This window comes from Sceloporus undulatus, chromosome 4, assembly GCF_019175285.1.
Source record: "Sceloporus undulatus isolate JIND9_A2432 ecotype Alabama chromosome 4, SceUnd_v1.1, whole genome shotgun sequence".
NCBI classification, from domain to species: domain Eukaryota; kingdom Metazoa; phylum Chordata; class Lepidosauria; order Squamata; family Phrynosomatidae; genus Sceloporus; species Sceloporus undulatus.
The window spans coordinates 76,188,265-76,211,409 of record NC_056525.1 but is presented as its reverse complement, the minus strand read 5'-3'; the positions used below and the strand labels follow the sequence as shown (position 1 = coordinate 76,211,409).

Here is a 23,145-nt window from a genome sequence, read left to right as displayed (position 1 = left end):
TCTAGGTTTGCTGCATTAGCAGCAGGGGAGGGTTGGGTTGGATGACCTCTTGAAAACCCTCCTAGTTCTTCAGAAGGAGAGATCAGGAGGTAGCTGTGAAGGGGATGTATCTAGAGAGATACATAGCACCTTCGAAACTCACTGAAAGAAAGACGTTGGCAGTAGGAGCATTCCTAGGCTTTAGCATCTGACTGAAGTCTAGGCAAGCTCCTGCTGCCCCCTTCTTTCTTGCAGTCAGTCTCAAAGGTGCTACAGCAGTGGTCCCCCAAACTGGGCCCTTTGAGGGAATTTTGGACTTCACCTCCCAGAATCCCAAGCTATTGGTCCATATGGCTGAGGCTTCTGGGAGAAAATCTCTTAAAGGGCACGGTTTGTGGACCACTGTGCTGCAAGATCTCTCTGCATGTATGTTGCATCCACACTGGAGAGATAACCCGGTTTGGCCGCGCTTTAACTGCCCTGGCTCAAGGCTCCGCTCCGCACTGGGCCCACAACAAACTCCAACTCCCAGAATTCCATAGCCTTGAGCCAGATTGTTAAAGCGGGGCCAAACCGGGTTATCTCCCCAGTGTGGATGCAGCCTGATTGCCTTGTGAAATGGCTGCTTCCAAAGGGGAGGCGAAGGGGGGCCCTTGGACTCACCAGCTCCAGCTTGAGGGCCCGGATCTTCTCCCCGAGGCCTTGGCCTGGGCCCCTGGCCGGGCTGCTCCGGAGGAGGTGGGCCGAGGGGTCCTCCCGCAGCCATCGGAGCAGAGCCTCCGGCGGGCGCTGCCCCACTTTGCTCTCCAGGTCCTTCAGGTCGGGGGCCAAAGGCAGCTCCCCGCAGACCCCTGGGACCTCCATCCCTGGCGATCCAGGGGGAAGGAGAGCCCTGCCGTCCCCACAAATCACGCCGCCTGAGACAAAGCTGGAGGGGGGCAGACAACTCCAAGGGTCCTGTGGCCCCCAAGGAGGAGAAGGCACACGATCTGGAGGACTGTCGAGGGGAAATGGAAGGCCTGACCACCTCAAAGCCACTCCTGTGCTCCGAATGGAGGACAGTCAAAACCAAGCCCTGCTTCTTCGTCCACCTGAAGGACGTTTGGAAAAACCTCCTGCCCAGGAGGCGGAAAGGGAGGGAGGAGATCGCCGAAAGCAGAGCTCCAAACGCTCCCCGAAAGATCAGTCCCTGCTTCTGAGTCCTGCTCCAAATGGAGGACAGTCGAGGACCTGGCCACCTCCAAGCGCCAAGCCCACTACTCCTGGAACCATCAGTCTTTACTCCAGCTCAGGATGGAGGGCAGCCAAGGAAAAGTGGGGGAGGACATGCTCCGGACGCCCCCCTAGAAACATCAGTCTTCTGCTTCTTCAGTCCTGCTCAGAATGGAGGACATTCTTGGAAGGAGGAAAAGGAGGGCATTTCAAAAGCCAGAGCTCAAAACACTTCTAGAAATGGCAACCCCTGCTTCTTAGTCCTGCACAAAATGGAGGACAGTCTGGCTTTCCTCCTGAACAGAAGGGGGAAAGGTAAGACATTACAAAAGCTCAAAATACTCCTAGAAATATCAGTCTTCTGCTTCTTTAGTCCTGCTCAAAATGGAGGGCGTTTTGGAATTCCTCCTGGACAGAAGAGGAGAATGGAGGACATCTCAAAAATCAAAGCTCAAGACATTCCTAGAAATATCAATTCCTGCTCAAAATGGAGGACATTCCTCCTGGACAGAAGGGGGAAATGGAGGACATCGCAAAAAACCAGAGCTCAATATCAGTCCCTGCTTCTTGGTCCTGCTCTGTCCTTCTGACAACCCTCCTGGGCAGGAGGTGGGCATGGAGGACATTGTCCGGGAAAAGGAGGACGCCTGAGGAGGGAAGGCTGCGGTTCTGGAAGGTGGGTCCAGAAATCCAGGCTGGGCCTCAGCCAAAGCAATGGTCTCCCAGTGACCCATGAGCCAGGCGAGGCTGGCATTGGACCCAAGGAGCCAAGAGTGGGGCTCTGGTTCTTCCCCTGGGAGCCCTTTCCTTGCAGCAAAGAGAAACTCCCCGCAAGAGCTGGGGCAGAGGCAGCGGGGAGCCGGAATTGGGGGGCCCTCCTTGTCCGGGCTTCTCCACCGAGCCCCTAAAGCTCTTCTTCTTGTTCTCCTTCTCCTCTGCAGGCAAAGGACTGGCCTGGCCCTGGCCCCAGCTCTCCCGCCGCCACCTGCCCGCGATGGGAAACCCAATGCAGAGAGCCAGCCGCCCAGCTACCGTCAGGCTCCTACGAGGAGCGCACCCCCCTTTTTTCTTTACCGTATTTCCTCAGCAGAGTCCAAAACACACTGCAGAAAACTAGCCATTCTGAGACTGCTCTGCTTTCAATGCTAGGACTGGAGTTTTGTGAGACATTTAGCCATCTCTGTCAGAGAGCTCTGGTGCAACAAATAAACTACAAGTAGCCAGGTGTCTTCCTTTTCCAGGACATATCCAACTTCTTCTGTCCAGGAGGAATCCCAAAGTGTCCTCCATTTGGTGCCTGACTAAAGAAACATGGATTTATCTTTATAGAAGTGTTTTGAGCTTTTTACTTGGTCATGTCCTCTGTTTCGAGGACAAATGGAAGACATGACACCCCCCCCCCCCCAAAAAAAGCTCAAAAGACTCCTATAAAGATAAATCCGTGTTTGGATTCAAGAATGTCCTACATTTTGCTGTCCCTCGTTCTCCTTTGTAGTTAGCAAATCTGGCCACCCTGTATATAATTGTACTGCCACTTTCTTTTCTTTTTTACTGGAAAGTTCTTACTAGTCAAAGAAGGCAACACCAACTTCAGGGCTTATGAGATTATAGCTACAAGAATTATTATTATTATTATTATTATTATTATTATTACATTCTTAGAGCTAGCGTGGCCTAGCACTTTGAGTATTGGATGATGACTCTGGAGACCAGGGTTCAATTCTCCACTTGGCCATAAATCCCCCTGTGTGACCTTGGGCCAGGGTGACTCAAAGTCTTAACTGCAAAGGAGGACAAGGCACCACCAAATAGGACATTAAAGAAAAATGGGAGATAATATAAAATAAAAGCTAAAAGCACTCACATAAATGTAAATTCATGCTTCTTAGGCTCCAAATAGAAGGCATTTTGGAATTCCTCCTGGATAGATGGCTGAAATGGAGGACATGCTCTGGAAAAGGAGGCTGTCTGGTCACCATGTCAGAGTCTCTCAGCCTCAAGGCAAAAGAAAACCCTATAATAGGTTCACTTTAGGGTTACTGTAAGTCAGAAATTATTTGAAGGCACACAACAACAAAACAATACCATTATTTATCTTTATCTCTTTCACACATACACACACACATAGATTCCGTTGTTCCCTCTGAGTTTAGCTGCAATTGCCACAGCGTCTGGAGGGGAAATGGATTTTCCCAACAATAATGTGTTGTTATGGACTGGACTGTCAAAACACACACACACACACACACACACACAGAGCTCCTAGAGGAAATATAGCCAGAAACTTCCCTAGAAGCCAAACTGACTGGTATTTCCAGTTTCTATGTCTGAACCACCATGGTGTAGCACTTTGTGCACTGAACTGTATTTCTGGAGGCCAGGGTTCAAATCCTCCCTCAGCCATGGAATCCCTGTGGGTGACGTTGGGCAAGTCATATTCCCTCAGCCTCATGCAGACAAATTCCCTCTGAACAAATCTTACCAAGAAAATACATGATGGGGTCACTTCAATAAGATAGGGTCTAAGGGTCACCTTAAGTCGATAACTACTTGAAGACCCACAATAAAAACAATGTACAGTTGACAAAGCTGGACAGAGGAGAAAGCTGTCAGGAAGAAACCCATCTCATTCAAAACATGGTGCTGCCGGAGAGTTTTACTGATGCTGTGGATTGCCAATGACTAACAAATAGGTCTTAGAAAAAAATCAAGACTGTACAAGCCAAAATGTTTAAACTGAGACCATTGTATTTTGAACATCTCATGAGATGGCATGACTCATTAAAAAAAGTGTTTTTGCTTGGTAAGGTGGGAAGGCAGTAGGAAAAGAGAAAGACCACATTACAGGTGGATAGATTCCATCAATAGACCTGAGTCTGCAAGACCTAAACAGGGCAGTTGATGAATGAGGTCTCATATTCATAGGAGTTTATCAGACAAGGGGAACTGGAAGTATAATCCGATGGCAATCTGAATGCAATCATGGCGTTTAACGTTATTGCGTGATAACCCACTACACACAAATTTGGGCAATGGGAAGTCAGTCTGAACACAATCATGTGGTTTATTGCGTGATAGACTGCCACATGCAAATTCGGGCAATGGCATGCTATTTCCGGGCAATGGGAAGCCAGTTCAAATGCAATGTGCATTCACATAGTTGCGCGAAACTAGCTATTTTAAGTGAATGCATTCTGGCCCCACTTTCTTTTCATTCGAATTTAAGAGAAATTCCTCCCATTTGATAAACTCCATAGGGTCAGTCAAAGTCAGTTTGATGGCAACTGACAAAGAGAACCAGTGTGGTATAATGATTTGAGCATCAGACTACAACTCTGGAGATCAGGGTTTGAATCCTTGCTTGGCTATGGAAACCCCCTGGGCAATCTTGGGCAAATCACATACTCTCAGCTCCAGAAAACTCTGTGGTTGGTTTACCTTAAGATAACCAATGGTAAGTTGGAAATGAGTTGAAGGCACACAACAACAAATCCTTGTTGTTATCCAAGATATATTGTAGTGAGTTTACAAATGACCTGGTACAGATGAAAACTACTAGCAATGTCTAGAGTAACACAGCCACCTGCACTTTGGGAGTCTCCATAGGATTGCTGCTATGGAGACACTCCTTGTGAAGCCCTGCATTTCAAAATTCTCTACTACACTGCTGACTGAAATGCACGGACAAATAGTCTAATCAGGTGTAAAATTTCCTATGGATTCCATAAGGAAAAGGCTTTTTGGTTACAGTGTCAGGAAACCTCAGTTCAGATCATTGGGCTCCTGGAGATTGTGAATGACTTTAGCAAGCCACTATGGGCTTGTTCACATAGGCAAGAACTTTATTCATTTCTCATATCTAGCCTCTCTCATGCACCAAGCTGCTTGGGTTAATCATTAGCTGCTGTTAACTTCCCAACACTTTATATAAGCAGCAGGGTGTCTGTGAAAGTGGAAGATTCACAGCGTTTAGTGTTAGCTTATTACCTTTTTCCAGCAGGGCCCCTCTGCTTTAAACTATGGCATGGTCAGGCAGAAATTCTGTTACTGACCTCACTCCACCTCACTCATCATTACTGAGAAAAAGCTGTACTTGCTGAACAGCCGCATGTTATGTAGTTGTAAAAGATGAAGAGGCAACAGACATAACACTGGATGGTCAGATTGCATTATGTGAACATGCTATTTAATGTCAGTGGGCTTTGGTTGCCCCTTTTCTAAATGTAAGATTATCACAACAGGATCTCTCACAGATATTCAGCATGATTATGCCACAATAATTATGGTGGTGGATATTGTCTTTGATAGGTATCAAGGGCTCTCATGAAACAAGGAGAATGGAAAATATTCCTGTAGATATAGTTGCCTTGAACCTCAGCTCTACTCCCTCCAGAAGAAATCAGTTTCACTTTTTAGCTTGGTTAAGACAGTGGAACATGTACTAGTGCTAGACAACATAACTGTTACATGGATTTGTAATTGGGTGACTGGCTGAACCCAAAGGGTGCTCAAGAATGGCTCCTTTTCAGCCTGGAGGGAAGTGGCCAGTGGGGTCCCATAGGGCTCTGTCCTGGGCCCAGTGCTATTCAACATCTTTATCAATGACCTGGATGACAGAATTGGGAGCATACTAATCAAATTTGCAGATGACACCAAATTAGGAGAATAGCTAATACTCCAGGGGACAGGATCAAAATTCAAAACAACCTGAATAGACTAGAAAGCTGGGTCAAAGCTAACAAAATTCAACACTGAGAAATGTAAGGTACTGCACTTATGGCGGAAAAATGAAATTAATAGATATAGGATGGGTGACACCTCACTGAGTGAGACTACATGTGAAAGGGATGTGGAAGTCCAAGTAGACCACAACATGAGTCAACAGTATGATGCGGCAGCTAACAAGGCCAATGCGATTTTAGGCTGTATCAATAAAAGTACAGTATAGTGTCTAGATCAAGGGAAGTAATAGTGCCACTCTATTCTGCTTTGGTCAGGCCCCACCTGGAATATTGTGTCCTTTTCTGGACACCACAATTTAAAAAGGATGTTGAGAAATTAGAGCGCATCCAAAGGAGGGCAACTAAAATGGTGAAGGGTCTGGAAGCCATGCCCCATGAGGAATGACTTAAGGAGCTGCAGATGTTTAGCCTGGACAAGAGAAGGTTAAGAGGTGATATGACAGCCCTGTTTAAATATTTGAAGGGATGTCATATTGAGGAGGGAGCTTGTTTTCTGCTGCTCCAGAGACTAGGACCCAGAGCAATGGATGCAAGCTACAGGAAAAGAGATTCCACCTCAACATTTGGAGGAACTTTCTGACAGTAAGGGCTGTTCGAGAGTGGAACACACTCTCTTGGAGTGTAGTGGAGTCTCCTTCCTTGGAGGTCTTTAAACAGAGGCTGGATGGCCATCTGTCAGGGATGCTTTGATTTAGATTTCCTGCATGGCAGGGAGTTGGACTGGATGGCCCTTGTGGTCTCTTCCAACTTTATGATTCTATGATTCCATGATTCTATGCTTTTCCTAGGACAGGAGTAAACTTCTAACCAGGTGATGGGCTACTTGTTCCTCCAGATGTTGCTGGACAACTGCTACTACCATTGAACTGCTGTGGGTCTAGCCTCAAAACATCTGGACAGCACACGTTGCCCACCCCTGCCCTAATATATTCAGATTAATTATTCTTTGCTGCTGGCATCACTGTCACAGATATTGCTGAAATTAAACATAATCCAAGAAGTCTGGAATGGGCCTTCCATGGTCTGGACTAGATATTCTTAATCCATCTTCCACCAACAGATACCAGCTTTTTTATTTACAACTAAGGTGGGTATCATACAACACTCCAGATGTTGTTGGAGTGCAACTCCCACCCACCCTGGCCAATATATCCAGTAGTTTAAAAAAATGCTAGTATTTATAGCCTAATAGCATCTCTGAGGGCTGCATGATTCCCACAATGATTTATATGAATTAGATAGACCTCTGGAGAAAGCAGGAGGTAACTGCCATATTCTACATATCAGCTGGAGATTTAAATGTGTCTTAACAGTTTTGACTGGTGGCTTCCATATCAGTAGGATGGTGATTTCTATTTCTGGAATAGATTTCAGCACTTTCGATAGCTACTGTAAAGTTCAGGCAAAAACATGGAACAGATTCACTAACCCACAGATATGGAAGCTAGATGCTGCCACTACAGCTAAAATTAGATTGGATCTACATCACTAGAAGAAGGACTATTTCATTTATTCTATTTTTATTTGGCCCATGTGAATGACATCACATATCTTCAATCTACCCAAGGTAATAGTAGCTGGATATGTTTAGCCTGGAGAAAAGAAGGTAAAGAGGTGACACGATATCCATGTTTAAATATTTGAAAGGGTGTCCAATTGGGGATGGAATAAGCTTCTTTTCTTTTTTCTTTTCCTTTCCTTTCCTTTCTTTTTTTGTGGGGGAGGGGGAGCTGTTCTAAAGACTAGGACATGGAGCAATAGATTCAAGCTACATTAAAAGAGATTCCACCTCAACATTAAGAACTTCTTGAAAGAACTGTTCCAGAAAAGGAGTAGAGGGGAAGAGTCTGTAAGTATATGTTACTGGGGTAAGAAAGGTGAGAAAGAATTACAGATTTGTATTACTAAGAATTTGGGAAGGGAAGGATGGGTAAGCTGTGGGAGGAGAGAATAAGTATGAAGAGGAATGGATGGAAGGTACATGTGGAAAATATGAAGAAGAAGAAGAAAGAAGCAAAAAGAAGGTAGAACAACTGTGTGTGTGTGAATAAATGTTAAGAAGTAAGGAATTTAAATAGAAGGAATTTACCAGAAAAAGAAGATAACTGTGAATGCATGTACATAGGAGTAAATGATTTGGATGTTGATATTAGGTGTTATTCTCTATTTTGTTTTATGTATTGTAAAAATTGAAATAAAAATTATTTAGAAGAAGAAAAAGAATCAGCAGCAGCTGCTGCTCAACAGTGGAATATGGTGCCTCAGAGAGTGGCGGAGTCTCCTCTTTTGTAGGTTTTTAAACAGAGGCTGGAGGGCCATCTGTTGGAGGTGCTTTGATGGTGTATTCCTGCATGGCAGGGGGTTGGACTGGGTGGCCCTTATGGTCTTTTCTAACTCTACAATTCTAATATCACCAACACTCATAAATACCCAGTTCAGCATATGAATTTGGCCAGCACAAAAGTCAAGTCTCTTTCACAAGTTCTTCATCAGTTACCTGTTTTAAACAAGATCCATTCAGACACAGCCAGTATTCAGCATATCAAGCACCCAAAGTCTAAAGGCAGCATGATGAACACCTGTTGACTGGTGTGAACCTCAACAGTTCTGAACCTGTTCTGTTTTAAACTTACATTGTAAGACATTTTGAGTCCCATTTGGGATACATACAGGATATAAGTCAAATAAATAAAAAAGAAGGAAGAGAGAGGGGGAGGGAGGGAGGGAGCAAAGCTTGCTGCTTGAAAGATGCATGAGTAAAAGTCCTTTCATATTAATCTCTCAACCATAGTGAATTTATGACAAATTGTTACAGGACCCAACACTTGACAATCCAATCTTTCAGTTAGTCAGCATTTTCTCTATTTGAAACAATTAGTTTGCTTGTTTCTTGCAAATGTGTGTGTGTGTGTGTTTTTAATGAACGTGGCAATTAATCCCTGTCCAAATCTGAAATCTTCATTTGATCCTGATCATGTCTCACAGCACTCACTCTTCTGTTAGAGGAGCATTCTATGAAGGAGGAACCAAACCAGACAGTAAGAACTCCACTCCTGGTTCCAGAGCAGGTATTTAGATTGCAGTTAATTACCAGACAAGCTTCCTCCAAGGATGAAGATATTTCTCCACAGTCTTTTCAGGCTGTCGCTCCAGACCAGTACTGGAGTAACACTTGTCGTACACTCCTGCCTCAGAAGACTGCTATGCAACCTAATCTTCAGTTTTCCTCCACTAGGAGCTCTCCATGGTCCTGACCTTCAGCTGTCTCACCTGCACCTTGCCATATATCCTCTAGATATGCCAGCAAACACAAGACTACAGTTGTGGGGTGGGGTGGGGTAATTTACAAGCTGACACTGTGGACTGAGTGAAAAACCAAACTACTAGAGAAATGCAACCATAAGTATGCCTGGGGCTAACTGTGCCAGTTAGGAGAGATTATTCAGAAAAAAATTATTCTTTCCAAAATGCTCACAGAGAATGTTCAGGCCAATTCTAAAGTCAATGGGGAGGGGAGGAATTCATCACTATAGAGTGGTGGAGAGGATCCATGTTGCATCAGTAATAAAACAAAAGGACTCCTGGGTGAAAAGGTACTGGAGTGAGAAACTGTGAGGAATCTGCTTCTTATAAGCTCCATCATAGAAAGCTGGATGCTTCTAGCATGAAACTCTTCCGTTTAGAGGAATGAACAGGAAACCTTTCCAAGTGGCAATAAATCACTGAGCCAAGAACTCACTGTGGGTTTGGAAACAATGTATAACAAGAGACCAAAACTTAACAATTCATGGCAAACTTTACATGGCTAGTATACCCAAGCAAGAGAGATATCAAATTAAAAGTAGATGTATCCGAGCATACAGTTTAAGAACTTGAGTTAATAGGGCATGGGAAGGCAACTGTGGTCATCCAGACTTTTCTGGTGATATATTAGCCCACCCACAAAGGCAAAAGTGAGGGATGATGGGAGTTGCAGTTTAACATCATCTGGAGAGCCTCAGCAGCCTACCATTGCACTAGGATCTGACTGACAAAATGAAGCAAAGAAAGAACATTCCATCATTGTTTTCACATCAGTGAATGTGACATGAAACAAACAACAAAGTTTGCTTAAATTAAGGTTGACGCCATTCTTTGTAACAAGATTCTTATGCCTCTGCAAAAGAAAGTCAAAAGAAGAAGCTTTCTCCCAATATGGTGGAGAAAACTGACTTTCTCAAAATAGAAAGAGGACTACTCAGAAAAAGAACCCTAGTCAGATGCAGGGCTCCATCAGATTATGGCTTTGTAAGCATAGCTCCATACATAAGCCTACCTTTCTACTCACATTTCTGAACACATGCATGATGTGCACACACACACAAGGCACATCTAAGAATGATCCCACCTCACAGAAATCTTCACTGAGATCACTGCTTATCCACTACTGCTAGCAGCAGGCAAATTGTGAATTCAGAAGGCAGTTAACAGTGCCTGATAGTGTACCATGGCCTGACTGACTTGTTGGGCTGTGAGGAAACATGGGTGGCATCCCATCAGATTTAGAGACCATTCGGAGAGCATCCAAGGGCTACATGTGGTCCCAGGACCATAGGTTGTTCTGCCCCATTTTAAGCCATCACTACAATGTCTTGATTGCATCATCCCATATAATAATGTATCAAAAGCAAAACTCTCACTTGTTCCAATCACGGTCAGTGCCCCTGGATTGTTCTTTATTTTCTATGTTTCTCTCCTCCTTCCTCCATCACTTCTTTCTTTGAAACATACAAAGAGAATGTACAGTGGGCCTTTGGTGTCTGCTGGAGTTTGGTTCCAAAAGCCCTGTGGATGCCAAAATCCATGGATGCCCAAGACTCATTAAATAGAATGGATAGTAAAATGATGTGTGTCCCTCATATAAAATGGCAAAATCAAGCTTTTTTTTTTAATGTATAGATTTCTTTGCATATTTTCAAGCCGTAGATGCTTGGATCAATGGCTACAGAAGCCAAATGTATTTCCTCAAGAGTACCAAATGCACAGGGTATGCATTTCCTTCTCAACAGCCCAACCATCCACATTTGGGATTCAGGAGCCACATGTCTTGGCTCTTGCATTCTTTCCATTCAGACATTTTTCTCTTAACTGGGTTGAATTCTGGCATTTCATTCCATCTGGGGTCTCAAATGACCATGAGGAACAGGCTGCATGAGATGGTAGAAGTACTGAAATCAGCACTCCTTGTCCATCTACACCTCAGGTTGTACCTTTTGCAGTATGTATGATTGAAGAAGGCATGCATGCATTTGATGTGTTGTCATCATCACATGCACTTGGGCCCAAAGCCTGTAGATTCTGTTACTTTCAGAAGAGTAGGATTCTCCATCCCAGCACCCTCCAGGTGTTTTGGACTGCAGTGCCTATCATACCCAGAAAGTACAACAACAGGATGATGGTATTTACAGTTCAGAAAGGGAAAAGCACATATTTACAGTGGAAGGATGGAAAGAGACAAAGTCCCACATGCTTTGTGATGGTCCAAACTCTTTTTAAAAAATATTTTTAATCTGCCTGGAACCAAGTTGCATCTGTGACTAGGACTGCAACAGCACTGCAGAAATAATGCGGTTTGACACTGCTATAACTGCCATGGCTCAATGCTATGGGATTCTGGGATTTGGAGTTTGGTGGGGCACCAGAGCTCTTTCACAAAATTACAAATCTCACTATTCCATAGCACTGAGCCATAGCAAAGTGGTGTCAAAATGCACTCTTTCTGCAGTGTAGATGCAGACTTAGATGTGGTTCTGCCAGTTTCTTCCTCTGAAATAAACACTACAGAACCTGGTATTCATTGGCTGCCTCCCATCCAAGTATTAACAAGGGCTGACCCTGTTTAGCTTCCAAGATCAGATAGGATCTGGTGCTTTTAGGGTATTTAGCATACAAAATGTTTTAGTATATGAAAATTCTAAATAGCTATTAGTGTTCTGGTAGTGTAGAAATGCATTAAGGAAGCAAAGCAACCAACCAAATGAAAAACAATTACTGCTGAATTACTTTAAAGTAGAGTGAGTAAAGTGTGGCCTTCCAGATGTGCTAGTCCACAGCTCACAGCACCCCTAGCAAACATAGCCACTGGTTCAATAGTACTTTAAGCTGTACTCCACCAATGTCTGGAGGGCTGCATTTTACGCATCCTTGCTCTGAAATGTTTATCAAACTGGGAAGATGAGATTGCTCTTAAGTGTGATCTCTCAGTATTGCTAAGCATTTGGTCCCACCTTTTGCTAGAGATCTTTTTCATTATTTATTTGGCTGTTATACTCCATTTACTAAGAATGTTAGAGGCTCTGGCTGACCTGAAATTAACTTCTTTTTCTTCAAAGGAGAGTTAGGATAAGAACAGGAGAAGCTGCTTTATACTGAGTGAGAACATTCTCCTATTTTGTTCAACATTTCATCAGTCTTTTGACCGCCTCTCCAGGGTTCCAGAGAGATGAGCCTTTCCCAGTACTGCTTGGAGATGCCAGAAATCTGGACCTGGGTCTTTCTGCCTGCAAAACCAAACAATTTCTTTTTCACACTAAGTTACAATCCTTCAGTGGTGTTGCCAGAAACAAAATGGAAGGGTGGATAGAAGGGATTAAGTGTATTTCTAGATGGATGAGCTACATGCCATTCTGTTGGCAAACTCTCATGCCATTTTTTAAAAAGCAGTTGGGAATGCACACAGCCCATAAGCTGCATTTTGTCTATTCCTAAAAAAACATATAAATGTGTTTGTGTATTGGAAGAGTGCTTTTGCTTCAAGTAATGGCAGGAGTAAAGATATGGAGGGAGGAATGAAATCCTTGTTGAGGTAGGGGAGCTTGCCCCAGACCACCCCCCGCCACCTTTCAGTCCTTTCCCAACTGCTTCTGTGCTTTCATTTGTTATAGATTACATTTCTCTCATTTCTCTAATCTAACCTTCTGACACAAGTAACCTCCAACAATCCATGAGCTAAATTGTCATCTATAGGGCCCATTGTGGCAGGCCTGGAAATATGGACATTTTTTAAAGAAATCTAAATCAGACATAACTACATGTCCACTTCAATTGCTTTTTGGCTTTTGTATTTAGGGGCCCTGTGCCTGGCTTTAGCCCTAAGCTGCTGCTTCTGGAGATCTCCAAGAGCAACGCAAAATATGTCTATCTTTTTTTTTCCACATGAAAGAACTATTTCCCCCCAGGGACACTAGGAGAGAGTATGTTGTGGCTCACAAAGCAGCCTGGGGGCCACATGATGTTCATGGGCCAGGTTTGGCAACTGCATCAGAATGCTCCACTTTAATAGGTGTTCTTCTCTACAATACATTACGGGAATTCTCCACTCCTTCATGTTGCCATCCCAGGCACAGGAACAGAGCTGTTATGAAGTAGAGACCTCCCTCCATGGCATCTGTCTCCATCCGGCCTGGGAGGGAGTGAAAGACAGGCCCAACACCATTGGGCTGATCCTTAAGAAGCAGAGCCCTCCCTCCAGTCCATCTGCCTTGGTCCATGGCTCAGAGGGAGAAAAGAACTGCTGGACCTGATCCCCTTCCTCACCACCATTCTCTTCTCCTCTTGTGTTGTGTCTTTTTAGATTGTAAGCCTGAGGGCAGGGAACCATCTTATTAAAAATTATGATTGTAAGCTGCTCTGATAGGCTTTAGGGCTGAAGAGTGGGGTATAAATACCATAATAACTAAATAAAGAGCTGCTTTGACTTCTAAGGTGAGTAGATGCTGAACTGGACTGGACTTTGGTAATCTTAATAGTAGTATAACAGAAAATAAAGTTTGGGCTTCTGTGGGTGGGTAAGAGACCTCTTGTTTTTGTTTTGTTTTGTTTTTTGTTTTTATGTGCCATCAAATTGGCTTTGATTTATGGTGATCCTATGATTGAGAGGCTTCCAAGAGTCCTGGTTGTCAACAGCCCTGCTCAGGCCTTGCAGACTCAGCGCTCTGACTTCTTTGTTTGAGTCTATCCATATGATTCTATGATCTGTAATGTGCCCCTTTTCCCCTTCTGCCTTCTGGTTTGATAAGCATTATTGTTTTTTCCACATTTCTCTCATTTCTCTAATCTAACCCTCTGACACAAGTAACCTCCAACAGTCCATGAGCTAAATTGTCCTCCATCTCCTGATGTGTGCAAAGTATGATAGGCTCAGTTTAGTCATTTTGGTTTCTAATGGGAGTTCAGGCTTGATTTACCCTTTAAAAAATTAAATAGATAAAATGTATTTATTTATTTATTTGTCTTTTTAGCAGTCCATGATACCCATAGAAATCTTTTCTAGTGCCATCTTTCAAATGAGTTGATGTTCTTCCTGTCAGCTTTTTCATTGTCCAGATTTCACAAACATACATACAAATGAGGAATATTATGGCACTTGTGCATATGATTTTGGTATTCAATAATATATCTTTATATCTGAGGATCCCATCCAGTTGCTTCATAGCTGGTCTTCCTAGTCTTTAGTATTCTTCTGTTTTCTTGACTAGTCTCCATTTTGATTTATGACTGAGCCAATGTATAAAAAAATCTTTAAGTACTTTGATGTCTTCATCATCCACGTTTAAGTTATGGAAATCCTCTGTTGCCATCAAAGCCAGTGGGATACTTTGTTTTTCTTTGCATCTGATCACTGTCTTCTTCTGTTCTCCATGCCCCCTCTCCCCCCCCCCCATGTGTGCATGGGTGGGCTGAATTGCACTGGGCCTCTTCAAGCAGATTAACAATTAAATGGCTGACTGGCTCCTGTGCCCATTGACTTGTTGTTTCTGGCTGCATTATGCAGGCTGATGTCATTGCAGAGCCAGAAGGATGGCCCTGCTGTGCTAATGGCAAACCATTCAAATGCTTGTAAGTGTCAAACAGAAAGTGGGGGAGACAGGAAGCCACCCATCACAAAGTATGAGCAGGATTATCAGGTCAGGCAAACAGTCAATTTAAGTCACTATACAGTCTTCTGTGTGTGTGTGTGCTTTCAAGTCACCTGCTGACTTAGGTCAATATGAATATCATAGGATTTTCATAGGCAAGGAATACTCCCAGAATTCGTTGGCAATTTCCCATCCAACTACTAACCAGGACTGACTTAGTCTTGGTGATAGTTACATCTGGAAGAAGCTTCTAGCACAGGCATTCTTAGCCTGTCCTCCATGCACTTCTGGCAGTTCCAGCCAGGAAATCAGAAGATTAAGAATGGGGAGGACAGCTATGAAAGAACTAGAAAAGATCCTAAAATACAAAGATATACAACTCAGCACAAAAGTTAGAATCATACAAATCATTGTATTCCCCATTACAATTTATGGATATGAGAGCTGGACAGTTAAAAAAGAAGGTAGGATGAAAATCAATTTGTTCAAGCTATGGTGCTGGATAAGAGTGCTGAAGATCCCATGGATAGCCAAAAAGGCAAAGAAATGGGTCTTAGAGCAGATCAAGCCAGAAATCTGCCTGGAAGCCAAAATGGCAAAACTTTGGCGGGATACACACCGCCATATAGTACGTATAGGATACGTACTAGGGTTAGGAGGGGGCGGAGCTTCCGCCCCCCCCTAACCCTAGTACGTATCCTATACGTACAAGATGGCGGCGCACCTTCTACATGGGCGCCGCCATCTTTACGTACTGGACGCATAGCGTCCAGACGTGTCGCGGCGCCTATGACGTCGCGAGTCCGCGCCAGGCGCCTCACGACGTCATAGAGGCGCCGCAAGAAGAAGCTCCGAAATGGAGCTTCTTTTTTGCTCCGTGCGGGAGTCGCGCGGTTTGGCTGCTGCGGCTCCCGCACGGAGCAAATGGCGGCGGCGGGGAAGCGCCGCAAAGCGGCGGTTTGTACCCCGCCATTGTCTGACATACTTTGGGCACACCATGAGAAGACATGAATCACTGGAAAAAAATAATGCTAGGAAAGGTGGAGAGAAATAGAAAGAGAAGAAGGATGCATGCTAGATGGATGGACTCTATCAAAATAGAAAGAGTATGAGTTTGGAGGAGTTGGGTAGAGCAGTGGAGGACAAGGGATCTTGGACATGTCTCATCAGCAGGATTGCCATGGGTCGAGATTGTCACAAAGGCAGTTAACAGCAACAATAACATAATATTGCTAAAAATTTCCAGATGTTAACATCAAAATAGAACTAAACTGTTCAAAGTATTAAAATAGTTTAAACCATGCACCTAAAAAGGATTTTAAAACAGTTTAAAAACAGTTCATTAAAAACTGCAGCAGCCTCTAAAACTCTTTCTTTAAAACCTTCAGTTCTACAAACCTGTTATAATTTATAAAAAGACTTTTCCTGTGGACTGGAGGACAACAAGGAAGGGGCCATTCTGGCCTCCTTGGGAAAGGAGTTCCAGAGTCTAGGAGCAACCACCAAGAAGGTCCTACCTTGTTTTTTCACCAGCTATGCCTGGGAAAGTGGTGAGACTGAGAAAAGGATTCACCTGTGGATCTCAGGGCCCAGACAGGCTCATATTAGGAGATACGCTCTATCATTCAGCCTGGATCTAAGCCATATGCCTTCCAGGGGGCTGGGGAGCACTTTTCACCATGGTCTCTCTCTCTCTCTGAGCCTTTTTAGGTCTAGCAGAGACCCTTTTTCTAAGAAATAGTAATCCAAAAGTCAACCTCAAGGTCACTTCCTGTTAGAAAACAAAGGGCATTTCTTGAGCTAAAACTGGCTAGGATTGGGGTGAAAATGTGGTGAAATTGCCCCTCAAACCAAAAGCATTTGGGGGCACAAACTGGAATTGTGGAGCTCCAGTAGGTCATATCAAGCCCACAGGCCACCTCTTAACCTCCTCTTCTCCAGGCTAAACATCTCCAGCTCCCTAAGTTGTTCCTCATAGAGCATGGTTTCCAGACCCTTCACCATTTTAGTCGCCCTCCTTTGGAAGTTGTCTACTTCTGCCCTAGTGGAATACAATGGAATAGGATGAAAAATGCCCCTTCCTACAACACCCCCTGAATTAAAAGCCTGCAGCCCAGCAACTGGCTGATTGTTCAAATCAATCCTCAATATGTAGCTTCCACCTCTCTCTTTGTACTGCTGTTTCTTGGCCTTTACTAGATTTTTGGTCTCATCAGCACACAGTGTGATAAAAACAGAGAAAGCCACATCAGACAGAATTCTCTTTCTGTACAGTTGTTTAAAAGAACAGCTCCAACAACCTGATCTTCTCTTAGTTCCATGATTTCTTCTTGAAATGTATACCTGTGCTCATATAATAGTTTCATGTGAGTCTCGAAAAATGTGGATTCCCAGCTACATCAAACTTTCCACATATGTGCAGCCATGTGAGACTCCATGGCACAGCTTGAAACAATGACCACACTTCCTGAGCAATTCTGGGAGTTGTAGTCCAAAATGACAATAGCTCTGCTATTTTCACATGCTCATATGAATGTGTTATTGTTAGCGGTGTGAAAGCCAGTGATGTGAGCATCAGTGTGGTATCATTCCCATATTTTCTGTTCATCTGTATTGGATTGTTGTTGTTTTGTTTTAGTTTTAGTTTTAGTTTCAGATGTGATTTTGATAATTTTATTGCACTGCACCATGCAGGCTGTAAAGTGACAGAGAAATGTAATGAATAAAATAAAACAGTCTCTTGAAGTTTCATCTCAACCAAAAAGATAACTTTCCTGCCTTTTCACTGAAGCTGCAATTTTGTTTCCTTAGTAATGTTTATTCAGTGGTATCAAGCTAGCTCCAGCAATTGGTATAATGCATATAATACAACCCAGTATGTGGGAGGTTTTATCTCATACTGTGGGGAACTGTGACAGGTAAAGAGCAGAAAATATTAAGAGAAACAGCAAGTTTTGGTATGCCTGCTAGGCATTTAGAGGTGTGTGTTTACTGAGGAAGAAAGTTTTCTGGTTGTCATCTGGCCAGTTTTAAGCTAGCCTGACTAATTTCTTGCCACCTGAATTCAACCCCTGCTTCCCTGTAGCTCAACCTCAGAGTTAATCCTCTGGGGAGAGAAGAGACTGTGGCTAAGTGATGGAACACACACTTTCCATGCAGAAAATCTCAGTTTAATCCTTAGCATCACTTTATGAAAGTTTCAAGACACAGGTGACATAGGAAAGATTTTTTATCCTGCCTGAAGTACTGACCAAGGGATAGCCAACTGGACCAGGCAGTACTTTTCTTCAGAGACAAACCAGAGCTTTTTTGAATTAAAGTCCCAGAATTCCTCAACCAACATTGCCAGTTGTCATGTTGATCTGGAGATTCTGGGAACTGCAGTTCCAAAAGTGACTTTCCCAACCTTTGTCCAAACTTATATAACAAATCTGTTATGTTAGATTCTTATGATCCTAACTATATAAACTGGCATACATATAAACTGATTTGCACACAAGCTTTTCCCTCAGTAAATAAAATCTGGTGGTATTGTGTGCCTTCAAGTTGCTTCTGGCTTATGGTGATGCTATCATGGGCTTTTCTTGGCAGGATTTGTTTGGAGGTGACATCCCATAATTTACATGTATAGCCAACCTTTCTCCTAGTGAGCCCAAAGTAGCACACACAGTGGCATCACTAGGGTTGTGTCACCCAGTGCGGTAACTCATGTCATTGTCCTCTCAAGGCTGCTGCCGCCTCTGTTGCCTCCCCACCTGAGCCCCAAAGTTGCTCCAGAGTCAAGCAGCTCTACATGGCCAAAGGCTCCAGATACACGATCAACAGTGAGGGGTAGACTGGATCCGCCTGTGTGGAAGATAGACTGGGTCCCCCCAGATCAGAGAAACCAGGTTGCTTTAGATGGAAATGATTTATAAATTGATTTTATAAACAATCATTCTGGTGTCACTCCCTCTGAGTGTCACTCAGTGTGGTCTGCACCCTCCTAGTGATACGAGCTTACATGACTCTCTTCCTCCAAGTTTATTTTCGCAATAACCCTCTGAGGTAGGTTGTGATGTGAAAGAGTGACTGTCCATGCTATTCAATGACTTTTGTGGCTCAGTGGAGACTTCAGCCTGCATTTCCAAATTCCAGTCCTAACCATTATACCACACTGGCTTATCTACATAGAAATAAATCAAGCAGAAACTACCCCTAGGTAAGTGAGAATATGATTGCTGCCTTAATGGGCATTTGGAAGGAGATATACCTATTGGGAGCACATCTGGGATGAATACAGTCCATCACTGTTTGCTGTGTCTTCCCATAAGATTATGTCAATGCCAGATTGCAGCCATGTGTTCACGCTGCAGCGCTTGCTGTGTGCCAGCTTGCTTCCTCAGAGCATGAAGCCACAGAGTCCAGTGAGCGAAAACAGACCCATATTTAATAAGCTGCCATTTTTAAACATTTTCCGATTCTGAGAATCAAGATTATGTGTTTGGGTCTGAGGGTTATATAATACGAATGGCTTTCTCCCCTCCTGTCTAGCTGATGGCTCAGTCCTGTTATATAATTTGCCAAGGGAGTTGGCTTAGAGCTTGTGAAATCTGATAGCTGATCCAGTTCATTGATCTGAATTCCCCTGTTGGTCTTCCTGAAGCAATTACACTGTATGCTCTGAGAGCGCTATACTATTCCAATTCCTAAAAGAGGGGCAGAGAAGGTCAGAGAACAATCCCAAGGGAACAATTTCAAAGACAGAGACAAAATCCTAAGAGATGCAAAGTAATGTTTGTTGAAAATACCTTAGGAAATTTTAACGAACATGTTAAATATGAGACTGGCTGTCAAATGAACCAGCTGTATTCTCTAAGGGTGAGGCTGCATGTAAGAATGGTACGCCTGTGTCCGTTAATTAGGGATAGAAATAAGGATCATTGGACTAGACCATCTAAACAAAAGTAGCAGTTTTGCATTGCCTGAGATTTGTTACAAGAACATGCAAAAATTGTACAAATGAGGCAAGAGGATGATTTAAAAATTGTGTGGCAAGAAGAAAACACAAAGTCTGTCAAGACGGTATAGAATGAGGATGGGAAGCCACAGCTGTTGGGTGTTGGAAACACAAGATTCCTACACTGCATGATAAAGTAGAGGTGGGATGCAATTTAAAGTGCAGAAAGGACATACAGTATGGATGTGGGGGAGACTTTACTTTCTCCAGTGCATTGCTCCCCCTCGCAGCCACTTTTATATTTATATCCTGTATAAATATAGGCATAAAGGAATTGTGGCATGCATATCTTTCATATGGGAAAGCTAAGGCGAATGTGGGTTTTAAAAATCGTATTATAAGGAGAACATAATTTAGAACTTGGGAGAAATATAAAGAAAGATGTAGTATTAAAATTCCTGGGTGTTTATCCCCACAAGTGGCATTTTACAGAAGATAATTGCTGTATATACTCAACTATAAATTAACCTCATATATAACTCAAAAGCAGGTTTGGGGGCCAAAATTATGGATTTTGATCTGACCCATGGATAAGTCAAGGATAAAAGGTCATCAGTGCTCCTTTTAGGTGCTCCTGGGATAAACTAAGTTCTTGCCTTTTGCCATTCTACTCAGACAAAGGGGTGGTTCCTTTTTTTGGCCTGTGGATAAGTCAACCCAATTTTTGGGGGGTCAATTTTTCGAAAATTTCTAGACTTATACTTGAGTATATACAGTAGGAAGTATAAAGAACTAGATAACCTATAGAAATGTATTAAAAGAAGATCAAGGTACAAGGAAAATCAAAGAAGTTCAACAATTAGTGAAAGAAGGTTATAAGATGCAGTGGTTAACATATTTCCAGTTGAGAGAGAGCTTTAAGGAGGACATGAGAGAACATAACTTTGAGAGGGATAAAACAGATTTTGATAAATTGCTATGCACTAATGATATACGTTTGGTTTTAAAAATATACAAATTGTTACTAAGGTTTAGTACTAAACAAGAGCAGGTAAAAGAGTGCATAGTAAATTGGACAAAAGACATAGACCACAATGTATGGATTAAACAATGGGAAGAAATGTGGAGAAAGGGATTAAAATTTATCTGTTGCTAGTATGACCTAAACAATAGTACACACAAAGCAATGATTTAGGATTACCTAAAGAAGATTTGTATAAGATCATGTTAAAATGGTATATGACCCCAGAGAACTGGCTGAAATGTATAAAGATGTGAAAAATACATTTTGGAAATGTAAGATGCATAGAAGATCCTTGTGCCATGTATGGTGGGCATGCAATACACACACACACACACTCACACACACACACACTTACTCCCATCTGCCCTAGTCAGTATGGCCAACACTCAGGGACAGTATGAGTTGTGATCTAGTGGACAATAGGAGTTGTGTTCTGGTTCTGCACCCCTACAATAAATGAACACAGCATTATTGGGGGAACTAATCTATAATAAATAAAATCTATTGGTGTAGTGGCTTGATACATAAGAACACATGTATCTATACAAAATTAAATCAAATTCTCCTGTAACCACTACTTGGTATGCCTTTATCTAGTAGCAGGGACGTAGCCAGGATTTTAGGAAGGGGGAGTCCAGACTAAGTGCCACCATTATATTGGGGCTTGGGTGCGGCGGCGCAGCAGCACATGCCATTCATTTTTCTAACAGAAGGGGGGGTACGGACCCCAAGACCCCCCCCCCTTGGCTACGTCCCTGCTAGTAGGTTGGTATATCAAGGTATACTGTCCTGTACCTACTACTTGGGGATACGTACCAATTAAACTTGTTGGGACTTATTTCTGACTGGAAATATATACATTTTCAGTGGAAGAATATTTACACATGCAAAGAAACAATCAATTGTTCTCAGGAAATTATTCAAATAGCTTAAAAGGCCACTGATAACCTGCATTTTCAGACTTCTTAGGGAAAAACAGCTAAGAGGAACAAAAAATAAGATTTTTTAAAAATCTGTCTGAAGTTTATTTGCCAAATTAGGACAATCTGTCATGAGAGTGGCAAATACAAAATATAATCTGAACAATGACCTCAGAATCTGAATCCCATTTGAGTGAACTATTTTAACTGATGGATAAATATGATATATATGTACTTTGTCCATCCAAAGGTTCTCAGTATAGTTTCAAAAAGTTAAACCAACAATAAAACAAAATTAAAACCCAAACATTAAAGTGTATATGCTTTCATGTCACTTGTCAATTTATGGCAATCTTGTGAATTTCACTGAGTTTCTTAGGCAAGGAATTAAAATACTGCAATATAAAAGAGCAGTATTAGCAGACAGTGGAATGAAAAACAAACACCAAGCCAAAAAAAAAAACCCATTACCAGATGTCTTGATCTGAATTAAACTCCTTTTCTGTTCTTAAATATGGCATCTAATTAATCTTATTTGTGTGAGCATCACTTACAGCGAGGGGGGGAGAGGTGAGAACAGGAAGATACTTAATACTTTAATACAAGAGCTGGGAACTATGTAACCCTCCAGATGTTGTTGCATTTCAACTCTCAGCTTTCTTTACCTTTGGCTATGCTGGTCAGTGCTGCTGTGAATTGTTAGTTCAACAACATGTGAAAGACCACTCAATTCCCACTTCTTTTTAGCATGCCTTGAATCCACCTCATTTCAGATCAGCCTTAAATTGTGTCATTTTGATGTCTGGGAGGAAAAAGTGAACATTCACAAACTTTCTATGGAGAGGAGAGGGTCACCTCACACATCTGTAATGGGCCATACAGGACTGGAAGAAATGTGATTTCACTTTATCCTTGCTTAGTGCAGGATGTTATTTTCTTGAAGTAACAAGGTCATCCTATCCATGCTACTATGCTGCCACCTAGTGCTCGAGTGGTGCAACTGAATATCCCCTAAATTAAATAATAAAATTAAATAATTTAATAAATTAAATACCATTATTTATGTTAATTAATAGCCAGTGTGGTGTAGTGGCTTGAGTGTTGGTCTACAGCTCTGGAGACTAGGGTTCAAATCTCGGCTTGGCCATGTAAACTCACTGGGTGACCTTGGGCAACCCATATTCTCTCAACCTCAGATGTGTGAACAAAAATATACACACTAAACAAACAAAATATTTTAATTCATCACTATCTTAAGCAGGTGATGGGGGCAGCATCTGCTTGTAGATGTAAAGTGGATGACAAGGCTAAAATGTCTGAGAACTACTGCCCTAAAGGCACCTGATCCCATCATGATCCCATCTGATCTTGGAAACTAAACAGGATTAGCCCTGATTAATACTTGGATAGGAGACCATCAATGACTACCAGG

General features: G+C 42.7%; 1 protein-coding gene across 3 annotated transcripts in view; it reads right to left on the bottom strand.

Moving 5' to 3' along the window:
* The window catches only part of LURAP1 (leucine rich adaptor protein 1), a 108,117-nt gene that overhangs the window by 15,666 nt on the left and 69,306 nt on the right, over positions 1 to 23,145 (bottom strand). The window contains exon 1 of one of the 3 annotated variants that reach the window (XM_042465054.1): positions 643 to 2,226. The exons of the other annotated variants lie outside the window; for them this stretch is intronic. Coding sequence (XP_042320988.1) covers positions 643 to 843 — 201 coding nt within the window. The 5' untranslated portion in view covers positions 844 to 2,226. Of the gene's footprint in view, positions 1 to 642; positions 2,227 to 23,145 lie in introns of those variants that run through there. 3 annotated transcript variants of the gene reach the window in all.